This window comes from Condylura cristata, unplaced genomic scaffold, assembly GCF_000260355.1.
Source record: "Condylura cristata isolate star-nosed mole 26May11 unplaced genomic scaffold, ConCri1.0 scaffold00023, whole genome shotgun sequence".
NCBI lineage: Eukaryota > Metazoa > Chordata > Mammalia > Eulipotyphla > Talpidae > Condylura > Condylura cristata.
Genome location: NW_004567124.1, coordinates 190,010 through 204,870, shown reverse-complemented (window position 1 = coordinate 204,870; position 14,861 = coordinate 190,010). Strand labels below are relative to the sequence as shown.

The following is a 14,861-nucleotide window of genomic DNA, read 5'->3' as shown; positions in this document are numbered from 1 at the left end:
GCTCCCTGGCTTCTCATGTTAAGACTCCCAAATCCATTTCTAAGGGCTCCACCCTTACGACCTAATTACCTCCCCAAGGCTCCACCTTTAAACACCATCACATTGAGATCAGGGTTTCAACATTTCAATTTGTGGGTGATACAAATATTTAGTCCATGAGACATTGTACACTGCATTATGCTGGGGCAGAAATCCTTTTGTGTAGGTCATTCTGTAATGTTGGTATCTCTGACTAATGGGCCTATAACACACTCAGACAAATCTGGAGTGCTAAACTTGGGGTGGTAAGAGTAACTAGAGTAATGGGAACAAGAAGCAATTATTAAGCACTTAGAAACTACCAGAGAGGTGTTAAGCACTTTACATGTGTTATTTAATATTCAACACAGTCTTATATAGGAATAATAATAATAATAATAATACTATTACTATGATGAACATCTTTCTTTGTATAACTTTTTAAAGTTGTGGCAACATTGATTTACAACACTGGATTACAGTTTACTTACCACACCAACCACGAAGACACTGAAAGTTCCCCACCTTCACCCACTGTGCCTCCTCCCAACTTCTGCTTTCCCTTATTTCTCTCCTTTGGGAGGCTCAATTCTACAGTCAGATTTCTAGGGTTAGTATGGGTTTAGTTTTGTTTGTTATTTTGTTCCTTTTTATCTTTCAACTTCACATGTGAGTGAGACCATTTGATACTTGTCTTTGCCCCTTCCAGTCCATCCATATTGTTGCAAAGATCTACAGATGGCTAACAGGCACAGGCAAAAATCCTCATCATAACTTATCATCAGGGAAATGCAAATTAAAACCATAATCAAATGCTACTTCACACATGCATTAATGACTCATATCAGAAAGATGAGAAACAATAAGTGTTGGCACAGATTTGGAGCAAAGGAAACTGCCTACACTGTTGGTGGGAATGTAGACTGGTCCTGCCCCTATGGATAACAGTATGGAGTTTTCCCAAAACACTAAAATGTGTCTATTATATGATCCAGCAAACTCACAATATCTTCCTGATGAATGCAAAAATACTAATTTGAAGGGATATTTGTATGCCTATGTTCCTGACAGCACCATCTCTTATAGCCAAGTAATAGAAACAACTGAAGTGTACAGTGACAGAGGAGTGGATTAAGAAGACGTAGTGTCTATACACAACAGATACTGCTCAGCTACAGACGTAATCTGACATGATTATTTACCCTTTTCCCTATCATCTTGATCAATGGTCTATGAACATTTTAAGATAAATATTTTGTCAAAAGCACTAACTAGATAAATTAAAGGCCACATTTCAAACAGAAAATGTACTCCAACTCATAAAAATCCTGTAAATATTTACTTGGTAGAGAAATAGACAGTTAGAGTTAAAAATAGTGATGAAACCCTTAGTTAGACCTCAGGGTGAATTCAGGATAGGGTCAAGAACCCTATCCTGCTGACTCTTTTTCTGGTATCATTGCTGTATTTGCTAGACCCCAGAAAATGCTTTTCTTTTTTTTCTTTCTTTTTCTTTTTTTTTTTTTGCAGCCTGTCAAATACATGTATCTACAATAAGTATCTAGTTGTGTGGGCTTATTTTGGTCATTATCTGTATATTATGGGACAACAAAAACATTATTTTTACTAGAAAGATATTAAAGGATATTTTGTTGACTCTTAGGACGTCATCTTGCTCCAAGACTTTAGGAAGGAAAATATTTTGCTAAAGCTTGTTTATTCTTGAGGGATCCCTTCCCCCAAGTGACCATTAGCGGCTGCCTCCTCCTATGTTGCTCTGAGAAAATCAATCTTCTTCTATGAGACCATTTCCATCATAGACTAGAGTCATACTGGCCTTTCCTGTTCTATTTGGTACCACTTTTTACTATTCTCAGTATTTTTTCCCGTACAGTGGGAATTAAAATGGCTCCATGGGGATCTCCCTGGTGTACATGGCACAGCAGAATTCTTCTGACCCGCCCGCTGCTCCCCTCAGCAGTGTATTTCAGTCCATCTGCCTGTTCTGCTCCCCACTCTGTCTCTGGTGAATCCTCTCATCGCCTGTGTCTCTGGCCTACACCCTAGCTCTTGTATGAATAAGTAAATAAATCTTTTTTTAAAATGGCTCCATGTGCTAGATGTGATTTTTTTTTTTTCTGAAGATGCTGTTATTTCATTTCTGCTAGAGAACAGGTGGGTTGAAGGGATAGGCAGAATAGATTCAAACTGCCATACGTTGTTAAGATATTCTGGGAACTAAACCACAGTTTGAAACCACCACTGGGTATAGGATAACAGGGCATCCATAGGATGAGAAACAGTGAGAATAGTAACTGTGTCAACGGGCAGGGCTTCAAGATTGTTCTCCAGGGAGCTTAACTTGGGCTTCAAATAGGGACAGAGAGGGCGTCAGATATTCAAAGATGAGAATCGTGATGTAGAAAAGTTAGGCAGGAGCCAGGAGACACATAGGAGTCTTGATGACATTGGGATGCTCTTGGGATTTTCATTGCTAACTCCTGACTCAGCTGAATTTGGCAGTCAGTATGTACCTAGAACTGATAGTAGCACTTGGTGCTGGTTGTACTCCAAGTCATCTTTTTATGTATTCCGAATCACAAAAATCTTGTAAATATTTAATGGTAGAGAAACAGACCGTTAGATTAAAAATAGTGATGAAACTCTTAGACCAACAGACTTTTACATCATCTATGTGAATTATGCAGCTTAGGTTGTGTTTGCCAAAGAAGCAGGAGTTACCTATTTTTTCTCCTTCTGTGCTGACCCTTTAATCAGTTATTAAAACAAAAGACTTATGAAAAAATGAAGTTATTGCTAAGATCAAATATTTCCTCAGATATATTCAACTGGACCTTGTCTTCCTGAAATACTCAGAGAAACTTGAACCAGGTTATTTGCACATCTGTTTTTTATTTACCAAAAGACAACTTTTCACCTTTTGCTGTTTCTACCACTGCCTAGGATCCTAGGAATACAAAGAGAAATATATAATTTATTCCCTCTATGAGCTCACAGCCCCATGTGGGAGGTGAACTCTGAAAGTTGAAAAAAGCTTAAATATAATAAAATAAATCCTATAAAATACATAGGTGAAAGCGTAGGAGAAAAACCTCTTGAAATTGGTCTTGGCAATGGTTTCTTAGATAAAACACAGGTATCCAAAAAGTATTAGATATGCACAGGTTGCAAAAGCAATAATCATCAAGTGGGATTATATTAAACTGGAAAGCTTCTGGGTAACAAAAGAAACAACAGAGTGAAATCATTACCTGTGGAATGTGAGAAAACATTGGAAAATATTAAGGAACTCAAACAACTCAGTAGCAAAATAAAACCCAAAGGAATCCACTAAAGGATGGTTAAAGGACTTAAATATGTTTTGAAAGAAGACACACAAATACATGATTTTGTTTGCTTGATTAGGTTAACCTGGTCGTCTACTTCAAAGAACCAACTTTGGGCTTTGTTGCTCTTTTTTTTTTTTTTTTAACATTTATTTATTTGTGCTTACAGAACTGGGGTACAGGCCAGAGGTGCAGGGGCGGTGAGAAGATTCACCAGAGACAGAATGGGGAGAAGAACAGGCAGATGGACAAAGTACACTGCTAAGGGGAGCAGCGGGCAGGTCAGAAGAGGTCTGCCATGCCATGTGGGTCACATCTAGGGTGGGGATCGAACTCATGCGGAAGTGACTTTAGCTTCTTAGCTTTAACCTGCTGCACCACCAGGGAGGGCCCGCTCCTCTCTATTTTATACTTAATTTCAGGATTTTTAATTTCTGCTCTTGCCCATTCTATTTTCTTTGAATTTATTCTATTTTTTTCTTTCTTACATTGAAAAATTAGATATTTAATCATTTGACTTTATTCTTTCCTTATGTGTGTACTTTCATTAAAGTACATGTGCACTTTCATGTCCCATAATTTCAGTTCTAAGCTTTTTATAATTTTCACAGTTTTTTTCATTGATGCACTAATTATTCAAAAATTTTAAATTAGAAAATGTGTAAGAATTAGAAGACTTTCTAAGCTTACATCTTGGGAGTACTGTGAGAAGTTTGGGCCTCCTGAATATTGGTTGTTTGAAATATGTTAAGACTTAAGTTTTTGTGCTGGATAAATTTTTGTAATTGTTCTGTGTTTAAAAAAAAATGTATTCTGGAGCCCTTCTGATGGTGCAAGGGGTTAAAGTGCAGCTCTATGATGCACTATGAAGCTATCCTCAGCCATTGCAGCAGAGTTTGATCCTAGGCAGTGAGCTGACCTACATGGCACAGCAGACCTCTCCTGACCTGCCTGCTGCTCTCCTCAGCACCGTATTTCCATCTAATCTGTCATTTCTGTTCCCCACTCTGTGTCTGGTGAATCCTCTCACCCCACCCAGCACCTCTTGCCTGGACTCCAGTTCTCATATACATGAATAAATATATCTTTAAAAATGTGTATTCTTTAATTTTGGATATAGAGTTCCATACATTTCATACTTGTTTATTTAATCATTAACATTGTTCACAATGGCTCAAAGCTGTAGCTATTTTAAAAAAATGTACTATAGCTGCTGTAAGGAATATATTGAATTTTTCTATTGTTATTATTAACTTTTGTTTTATATATTTTGAGACTTCTGTACTAACTTACATCTGTATATATATAAGTTTAACACTTGTCTATAAATTCGTAGTGGAATGAACCTTTGCTTTTAGTTTTGATTTACTAATTTATTGTCTGACAGTATATTCTGTTTACTAGTTATTTTTTGGCATAGCATTTCCCTATTATGTTATCCCTTTCCTGTATTTTTATATTTTAGGTATGTATCTTATACATAGCATAAACATAGATTATTAAGGCCCATTTTCACATTCTCCACAAAAATAATTTTACTCCAGATATAATTTTACTGCCCTGAATTTTAATAACAGCAGTAGAGGCTGTGTCTGTGAACAATCATTAGAAACTAGTGATAGATTATAAACATTACCCTAAATTACATCAGAAAAAAGCTGGTTACACATATTAAAATATATCATTAGGTATTTACAGTGTGTTCTGGGTGGTGCAGAGCACTGCCGATCCTGTTAAGACAGGGTGTGGTGGTGCTGAGTTAATTTGAAGCATTAAAACCTGAGGAATGATGGCAATAGGAGAAATGGAAAACAGTAATAAGAAAAATGGAAGAAAAGACTACAGGACTCTAAAAGAAAAGCAGAAGAATCAAAGCAGATTCTTTATGGAAAAATGTTTTTTTTAAACTTTCCGATATAATTATTCTTCTTATAGTCCAGTGATTAAACTTTACAACTTGACAGTACTTCGATGAAATCTTTCTGTAGTCTTAGATCCTGGGTTGGGTTGTGTAAACTGGAAAGTATCTAGAATGCCAAAATTGCTAAAGTAAAAGACAGCTTTAAGTTCTGTGATTTCTCACTTATTGCAATTTCCATGTTCTCACTGAAGAGTGCTCTTTTTGCCATGAAATCTCTAGTTAGTACTAGAGAAATGCTGTTTTCCCTTCCAGCATCCTAAGATGTTGTTTTTTTCAGTCAATTATTTCTATTGACTCATGTTAAAACAAAAATATTTCTGTACATTCATATAAGTCACCATTAAATCTGGTACCTAGAAACTACTTTTTTTCCCCCTCTTATTCTTTTGTCCTATTATTCCCTGGGTGAAATTCAGTGTGAACTCTGAGGTATAATTCCCAGGAAAATCCAATCAAGGGCGGGCTGGCTATTCCCAAGACTCACACCATCATTTGGTCACCAATATTCAATGTTGTTAATTAGAATAATTTTTGCTTGAGAAAAACAATATTAAAGCTCTTTGTTTTGTAAATTAAATGTGAAACTGTTTCCCTCTGAACCTAGGAAAATGCTTCTATTTCAAGTACTATTGTGTAAAACGTATGTAAAATGATTTTACAGCTCAGCTGACTGAACATATGTCCTACCTAACCTTGGCCCTCTCTCCAATTTTTTGCTCAGTAATTATTAGTATTTCCTCTCTTAACCTACAGTTTAATTGTTATTTAACATATCTGTTACAAACCTAACAACTTCTGAGTAAGGCATGAGGAGGGGGTTATCAAGAGGGGTAAACTATGGCTCTTACTAAGGGTCTTGGGGAAGATATTTTTGGAAGAGATGACATTAAGCGGATTAATAAAGGGTGAAGCTTTGACTAAAATAAAGTATTCCAGGAGGCACAAAAAACATGATGTTTTCACCTTCTCTCCTTATTCCTTTCTATTTCTCCATTCTATATTCCCTTTTATAGTGTATAAATTCCTAAATAGTGTTTACAATTTCTGTCTTATAAACCCCCATTTTCTATCATTTGGCTCTCAGCATACATCAAACTAATTCTTACCTTTTTTTCTTTTAAACAGTATAGATCTAATATAATTTAAGCTTTCTATCTTCTCATGAATTTTGGAGAAAACTGATCTACCATTTGAGAAAATTAGATTTTTTGGTCTAACTCAGGTAAGAGACTTCTAGTTCCTACTGATTTTCTTAGCAAATAGGAAATAACATTTTTATTCTTTAGTATGAATCATTTCTAGCTTGGAGGAGATTTACTGTGTTGTTTTTGATGCACCACAGAGGAAGCAGACAATGGAATGGAGTAAACTACAATTCTCATGTGTAAACTTTGCCACGATGAGCTAAGATCAACTCTAGGTACGCTGTCAGAAACTGAGTGTAAATTGTTGATGTCCTTTGCTGTGTAGTGTAAGGAGGGCAGACTGAGTGGAAGAGTTGTAGCAGCCTGAGATAGTCAGGGAACAGCACCCATAGGAAGATATATAACTGAAATAAAAATATTATGAGAGTTAAATTTAGATTAACCCAGGTAATTGATTGACTTAGTCCTAATACCTCACAATAAGTGGTATTTACAATAAGTGGTTTCACAGTAAGTGAAACCAGTATGCAATGATTTCATTGGAAAGGGCCTGGGAGGTTAATTTTAGAGGCTGGTAACTTGAAGGATCTAGATTTGGGTAAGAAAGATCTAGTGCCGGTCTTCAGGCAGCGAGCAGATGGTTGGAAGGAATATATCAGTGAGCAGGGGCAAAGGCGCTCTGACAAGAGATGGCAGCAAGATGGCGGTGAGAGATGGGCATTACAGAACCACTTTGCCATCACTGAAATTCTATCCAGCATGTCGTAGCAGCTTCTTGCTTGTGCCCTTAGGATCTCCCAGTGACTTAGAAAATAGAGTGAAGGAAGCGTAGGCTTTATACTTTGTCTTATAAATTGCTATTTTTATTTAAAGAGAAAAACATATGCAAAGTAGAAATTTTGTGAAAATAAAAAGAAAGTAAAGAGACCACTTGTATCCTCTTCATAGAAGGATATCAACAATTACAATTCTGACATCTTCAGGTACTTTTTTCATTTGTATTTTTACAGTTCTAAGAATTGGGAATCATTTTGCCATTTATTTGTGACAATTTAGGGAATTCATTTAATGTCTCTGACTTTTATAATCTGCAAAATATGGATAATATTCTTTTTTCTACCTTCATCTGTGGTTATCATGCAATAAAAGACATAAAAGGTTTTTAGAGTATAAACCTTTAAAGCAAATCAATGTTATACATTTTGGTATTTATACCCTGTAGGAAATGAGCATTTATTGTAGGACAGAACTTGGAGAAATAGTCTTATTTGCAAATTGTGAGAGAACAGGAGCATTTTCAATTTAGATGAGTTTATAATTCATGTGGCTAATTGTGAGAACTAATGATTCTAACATACAGTATCTTTATTTCCAGAGGATATAGTATAGTTATGGTATGTAAAGTATTAATATAACATACATTACCATGTATACAATATCAGTGTTTCTAAAACTAATATGAGATAAAATCAATAGACAGGCCCTCCCTGGTGGTGTCACTGGGTAAAATACAGCCCTATGAAGCTGGCTAGCCACAGCTGCCTCAGCATGAGCTCCATCCCCAGCCAGGGAGGTGACCCTTATGGTGTGGCAGACTTCTCCTGACCCGCCCGCTGCTCCCCTCTGCAATGTACTTCGTCGATCTGCCTGTTCTGTTCTCCACTCTGTCTCCGGTGAATCCTCTTATTGCCCCTCCACCTCTTGCCTGTACCCCAATTCTGTATGCATAAATAAAATCTTTTAAAAGAAATCAATAGACATATGGCCTATAAAATTCAGGAAAAAATTGTATTTTTATAATGGATAGATTGTTATTATAAAACTTTTATTACCAAGATTCATTAGTAATTAAAGGACTGGAAATGAGGTATAGATAATAAAGGGAATCAGAGAACTACTAATATGTTGAAATAAGTTGAGAAAGGGAATGTCAGTAATATTAAAAAGATTATTTATTCTAGATACCATAAGACTAGGGAGAGGTATAACAGGTTTTTAAAAAATACTTACCAGTAAATTTAATCATTAACCAGTAAATTTAATTAATGGCTTTTGGGGCATTTTTCATATGTACAAAAGACCACTATCTGAGGGATAGTAATAGCTTCAGTTTCAACTGAAAATTCAGCAGAAATAAACAGTTCTAAATAATCACCCTAATGTCTGAGAGTTTGGAGAGGAGTAAAGAAAACCATGTATGAAATTCTTGAAAGGATGCTCAAGACAGGTTCTATTTATATATATACTGAAATATTATATATTATGTATAAATTATTTTTATTAAGGTAGCATTGGTTTCACAAATGTATATGAACAGTGTATATATGCAGTGTTGTGAACCAATGTTGCCAAAGCACATTTTAGAATTTCTATTTTTGCATGTATTTAAAATTAAGTTGTGCACTGTGTATTTAGGCATGATCCATCCTTTAGCCTCTAAATTAAGGTGATTTACATTCTTTCATTAATGACTCTAGTTAGAACTCCAATTTGAAGAGTTATTTTCTTTAGGTCCAGCCTATAGAGTAGACATTATCAGTAGGGAGAAAAGACAAAGTCTTTGCATATCTCACCATCTCCAGTATGTCTCAGAAAGTAAGAAAAGGTGAATAGTGTGTAATGAGACAAATAGATCATAAGGATGAAGATTTATCTATTTTGAGGTATTTGAGGATCTTCCTGAGGCACAACTCCAAGAAAGTGGAGGGGACAGTTTGGATGGCAAGGAATTAAGGAGGAGATCATCAGTGGGAGGTAGATCAAACAGAAGGGGAAATCATTTCTTGAAACTAAGAGAATAAAGAAGAGCATCCAGGAAGATGGCATGTCGTCAAATCATAGCAGCACATTCTGCATTAGGATTTATACTTTAGAGACAATAAAACCATTTTGGTGATGTTAGTTATATAACCAAAATGCTACTTAGGAAGAATAATCTGATGAGCATGTTCAGATTGGATGGGGGGAGCTCAGTTGTTTTGTGTTGTAGGAATTCAGCTATTGCTGGTGTAGTGATGTGATTTATAATAAGAAGTATATATTGGGTCTTTTTTTTTTTTTTCTAAAGGGCACAAAGCCCTTAGAATTTGTTAAGTCCAGGAGCAACTAAGGCATCTTTTATTATGTCAGTGAGGTTACCTTTGCACCTAAGCTTGGAAACTGATTGCCTGGAGAACCAGTTAAGTGATTAGAGGACCCATGCTTTCATTCCACTCTATCCTAACTCTGAATGGCCTGAAGGTTGAATAATTGCCAAAGACCAAAGATTTAATCAATACTGTCTAAGTACTGAGTCTCCAAAAAAAAAAAAAAATCCAAAAGGAGAGGGTTCAGAGAGCTTCTAGCAGTTGAACCTGTGGCAGTCCTGAGTGTGGTACCCCAGGAAAGGGTAAGGAAGGGCATACCCTTTCCAGCTAGCACACTTCCTGAGTTATATTCTTTTATATTAACTGACAAACTAGGAAACAAAATATTTCTCTAAGTTCTGATTGCTGCTTGAGCAAATTAATTGAAGCCAATGGAAGGGTCCTTGGAACCTCTCATATAAAACTGGTTGGCCAGAGTCCAGGTGACATCCTGGACTGAAGTGTGGGGGTAGAGGACAGTCTTGTGGGACTGAGCATGTAACCCATGAAATTTGAAGCTATGTGTGGGTCAGCACCAGAATTGAGTTTGCTTGCAGGATCTCTCCCACATTGGAAATTTGGCACCAGAACACCAGTGGAAGGTTTGAGAGAAAGGGTGGCTGAGACACTTGCAGTGGTATAGTAGATCTGGAGGAAAAATCCTTTGGAGAGTAGAGAGATGATAATGTGTTTTGTTGTAATCATGTGACATTTTACATATATAAGAATAACACATAAACATACAGGAGATAGTGTTTTGTATGTTGTGGGAAATATGACAGTATTGTTTAGGAAGTAGTAAGGGATGAATGAGTTACCTACTCAAATTCAACAACAGCTCAATGCTAGTGAAACTACTAAACCTTTTTCATCTATTGTCTTTTTTTGTCCAGGATATAATTAGATTACATTGAAGGTATATTAGGAGCAGAGAACAAGGCAAATCCTTAAATGATATTATTATCTCGTAAAGTAAAGATAGAAAACTGGGAGTTAACAAAAGGAGTCTGGGAATTAGGAGGATTACCAGGAGAGTTTATTGGTACTAAGGGTGTTTATAATGATTTCATTATAGCAAACAACTATTGAGTTCTCACTGTGTACCAAATCCTTTCCTCATGGTATTTTGGAGGCTGGAACAATTATTAGTCCATTTCAATAGAATAGTAAATTTAAACACAATGAGATTAAGTAACTTAATCAAGGTCAGAGTAAGTGATAGGATAAGTGGCTGAGTCAAGTTTAAACTGAGCACTCTGATTTATGATTTTTCACTTTCAGTGACTATTTTACATGTTTCTCTACAACACTGAAATAAAAAAATGAAAAAACTTGTTTAAATAGACTATACAATACTCCAAGTTTGGATATGTGGATATAGTGGGGCTTTCATTTTTAAATTTAGTTCTTTTTCTTTTGGAGGAAATTTCACTGATCTTTAAGATCAACCTACATTGTGACAGATAATATTTAAGATAAAATCCGCTTTGGGTTTAGAATCTTAAATAACCAAACTCTCAAGTCAGCTTTTTTTTTAAAATCACTTCCTCACAAAGGAATGACTAAGAAGATTATCATTGAGAGTTACAGTTTACTTTATGCCCCATTGTATTTATTAACTTCACATATTTTAAGGCACTTCTAAGCAACAAGTTGTTATTCCAACAACACTTAACAAAGAGTCTAACACTATTGCGTGATCACTGGAAAGAAATCAACTGGATATATTGAATGAATTTTGGAATTGGATGGTTAATAGACATAATTTCTGAAGAATCATCTGAAATGTTAAATACATATTTATGTGTGTCAAGCACATATTAAGTATATGTGATATTAAACAGATGTTGAATATAGGGCTGCAGAAAGAAGTAGATGCTAATTTCAATAAAAAAAAAAACAGCATGTAAAGGGAGTTAGTGCCATATAAGCAAGGCCCTCTGGGGCAGAGCAGTTCAGATGAACCTAAAGAGAGGATGACTATTAAATCCAAATCTGAGACTAGAAGGTTAGATGCGGTGGGTATCTTGTCTGTGGACCTTGTACTATGTGAACTCTACATAACTGCAAAATGGCATGCTGATCTCTGGTTCGTCACTTTTGAAAGGAATTCCCTTTCAACTTAAAATTGTATTTTTCTCCCTTTTATGCTTATCAGGTGACTTCAGGATCAGCTTTGCCTATGAAGTTGATGGATGGAAGAAACTACTCAGTGGTGTCTGAATTTTTGTTGTTGGGACTCACCAGTGTTTGGGAATTTCAGATTCTTCTTTTTCTGTTTTTCACAATATTTTATATCGCAAGTATGTTAGGAAACCTTCTCATTGTGCTCACAATCATCTCAGATCATCACTTACATTCTCCAATGTACTTTTTGCTGGCAAATCTTTCTTTTATTGACACAGGTGTTTCCAGCATTGCAACCCCGAAAATGATTTATGACCTTTTTAGAAAGCACAAAGCCATCTCCTTGAAAGGGTGCATTACTCAAATGTTCTTTATTCACACTGTTGGGGGGACAGAGATGGTGCTACTGATAGTCATGGCCTTTGACCGATACATTGCTATCTGTAAGCCCCTCCACTATCTGACCATCATGAGCCTAAGGATGTGTGTTTATCTTCTGGCTGCTGCTTGGACCATTGGACTCATCCATTCTGTGGCCCAACTGGCTTTTGTTGTAAACTTACCCTTTTGTGGCCCCAACAAAATGGACAGCTTTTATTGTGACTTTCCTCGGTTCATCAAACTTGCATGTACAGACACATACAGGCTAGAGTTTCTGGTCACTGCCAACAGTGGTCTCATCTCCATGGGCACCTTCTTCATCTTGATGGCATCTTACATCTTTATTCTGGTCACGGTTCGCAAGCACTCTTCAGGAGCTTCGTCCAAGGCCTTGTCCACTCTCTCAGCTCACGTTACAGTGGTGTTTTTTTTCTTTGGTCCATGCATTATTGTCTATGTGTGGCCATTCCCTTCCTTACCCATAGATAAATTTTTAGCCATCTTTGATGCCATTATCACTCCTTTTATGAATCCTATTATATATACATTTAGAAACAAGGAGATGAAGGTGGCAATGAGGAAACTGTTTGCTAATGTTTTAAGTTCCAGGAAAAATTCTTTCATGCATAGTTCAGGAAATTCACATTCATCTTGATTATTCTTGGTCATGAATCCTTTTAATTAAATTTTTCAGTTTAGTTAGTGATTTCAATATCCACTGTGAAATCCCTCTTCAAGGACTCTGTTCTGATCTGGTCAGTTTTCAGAAGGACCTTTGTTCTATGGATTCTGAAAATAAGGAGGTCAGAAAACTCAGTCTTGGAGTGTTGTGTCTTCCTTGTTCATTACTGAAGACTTTGGTGAAGGCTGAAACTACACATGGTAGGAGTATTTTCCATTAAAACAAAATGTTGTATACTCTTCTCTTTGGTAAAGTCTCAAAGACATATCTCTTCTAATCTACATATGTAGTCATGTGCTCTGAGTTTCTCAGTGTTGATATGCCTGAAAAATCTATAAAATGAAGACAACTGCCTAGATGACTGAAAATTTGAGGCTTTTAACACCTGCATTTGCCTCCACACACTCTGATTTGGTTACTACTAAGAGTTTTTAGATTTAGTTAAGATGGGAAGGCTGAAGTTTGAGATAGAGTAACAACCCAGGAAACGTTAATATTACTAATTAATCAAATGTTTGAGGGCAGAGACTATAAATTCTTATGCCATTCCATGTGTATGATAATAATAATTAACATCAATTTGTTCCTGAATAATTGTCACTATTTTTATATGGCAAAGAAAATTTAAAAGACATTTTAAAAGGTTTTACATGGATTGACTATTTTGAAACTAAAATGAGGTGGCCCTGGTTTATAAATAATGAAAAAAATGCAAAATATTTCTATCATGTGAGCTAGGTTTACAACTAAATAAAAAAATGAAGCAACTATGAAGTATAGAAATTAGGAATGAAAATTTACTAAAAACTGTACATAAGTGAAGAGATATAAAACTATAATGAAGAAATGCACTACATTTTCTATGTGATAAAATATGGTACATACAGTCATTTAAAAATAAATATTCAATTCAAAAATAAGTCTTGTATCTCACTTCTTTCTGGATTCCCAAGTGCATAGGAGCAAGTGATGAGTGAAGGCATTATTATACATGTGTAGGTCAGACTGGGAAAATCCATGTGCTACATGAATCCGTGCTCTGCAATTCATGAACATTCAAATGATCAGAGGTGCAAAGGTTTATTAGTAAAAGATGTAAAAAATAATATTCAAAACTGGAAGTAATGTTTCTGACAATTTTACTCTCTCCCTTGTGCCAATTTTCCAAGGAATCTCAGACCCTCTCCAGCTTGAGGAAAGATGTGTAAGCAACTCGTCTTTTTCAGTTTTTGTCTTCACATGTTAAAAATTTTCATCCTAAATTGCAAGCCTCCCAGGTATTATCTCTAATATCTAATTCCAGTCCTGACCTATTTATTGAATTTGAGACAACATAACTGGAAAGAGAAAATTCACATATGATTTTTATTAGAATTGTCATTTCCTCTAGAAACTTTGGTCCTGTATTTTTCACTTAGATTGGCAATGCCATCCAGCAGTATTCCGGGAAACACCCAGATTCTTCTCCCATCCATTAGAATTCTGTTAATCCCATGATTAATATTCCATATATTTGTCTCCACCTCTTGTTTTTTGGTGCCATTTTTTCTTATTCTTTAGGCACTAAGCCCCTGCTCCTCCCTCCTGTAGTCTCCCTCACAGTCACCAGAGGGCTCCCCTGACATGTGAATCTGATAACATGATGGGTCTCAGCGATACTCTCAACTGACTCTTAGTACTTAAGAGAGAACCAGGTCGAAACATCCCGGCACCTGTAATTTGGCACACGCCGCATTGTTCACAGGCTGTCTTGTCCTATTCCCCTTCCCCCTTCATTGCAACCTCTGCACTATGTCTTTTCTTTCTTATTTCTTCATGGAACATATGCTCCCCTTTCTTCCTATGTTGTGGCATTGCATTACTTCGGAAAGTACAGATGCCTGGTATTCTGGAGCAGGGGAGGCCATCTTTTTACAGATTGTTTACAGGTGGTTTCCCCTTGAGGTTGTTCAGAGTAGCCTGATTACCTTGATTTAGGTTATCATTCTTGTTCTCGTTCCCCAAATGTCCTGTTCCCTGCTCAAACAGTACTACCATTACTCCTTCCTGAGGACAGAATCCATTATCCCTGCTTAGTGTAATTAACCCAAATTATAATAATTATAATATGGTAAA

At 36.1% G+C, this 14,861-nt stretch overlaps 1 protein-coding gene across 1 annotated transcript; it reads left to right on the top strand.

Annotated features, from left to right (window-relative positions):
• The first annotated feature begins 11,738 nt into the window (after window positions 1–11,738).
• LOC101627494 (olfactory receptor 4F3/4F16/4F29-like) lies at window positions 11,739–12,719 on the top strand. The gene has a single exon (XM_004687498.2). It carries the CDS (start codon window positions 11,739–11,741, stop codon window positions 12,717–12,719), a length of 981 nt encoding a protein of 326 aa, XP_004687555.2.
• The last annotated feature ends 2,142 nt before the right edge of the window (window positions 12,720–14,861 follow it).

Bases quoted from the DNA above. Each gene is read 5' to 3' on its own strand.
- LOC101627494 (XM_004687498.2), top strand. From the start codon at position 11,739: ATGAAGTTGATGGATGGAAGAAACTACTCAGTGGTGTCTGAATTTTTG.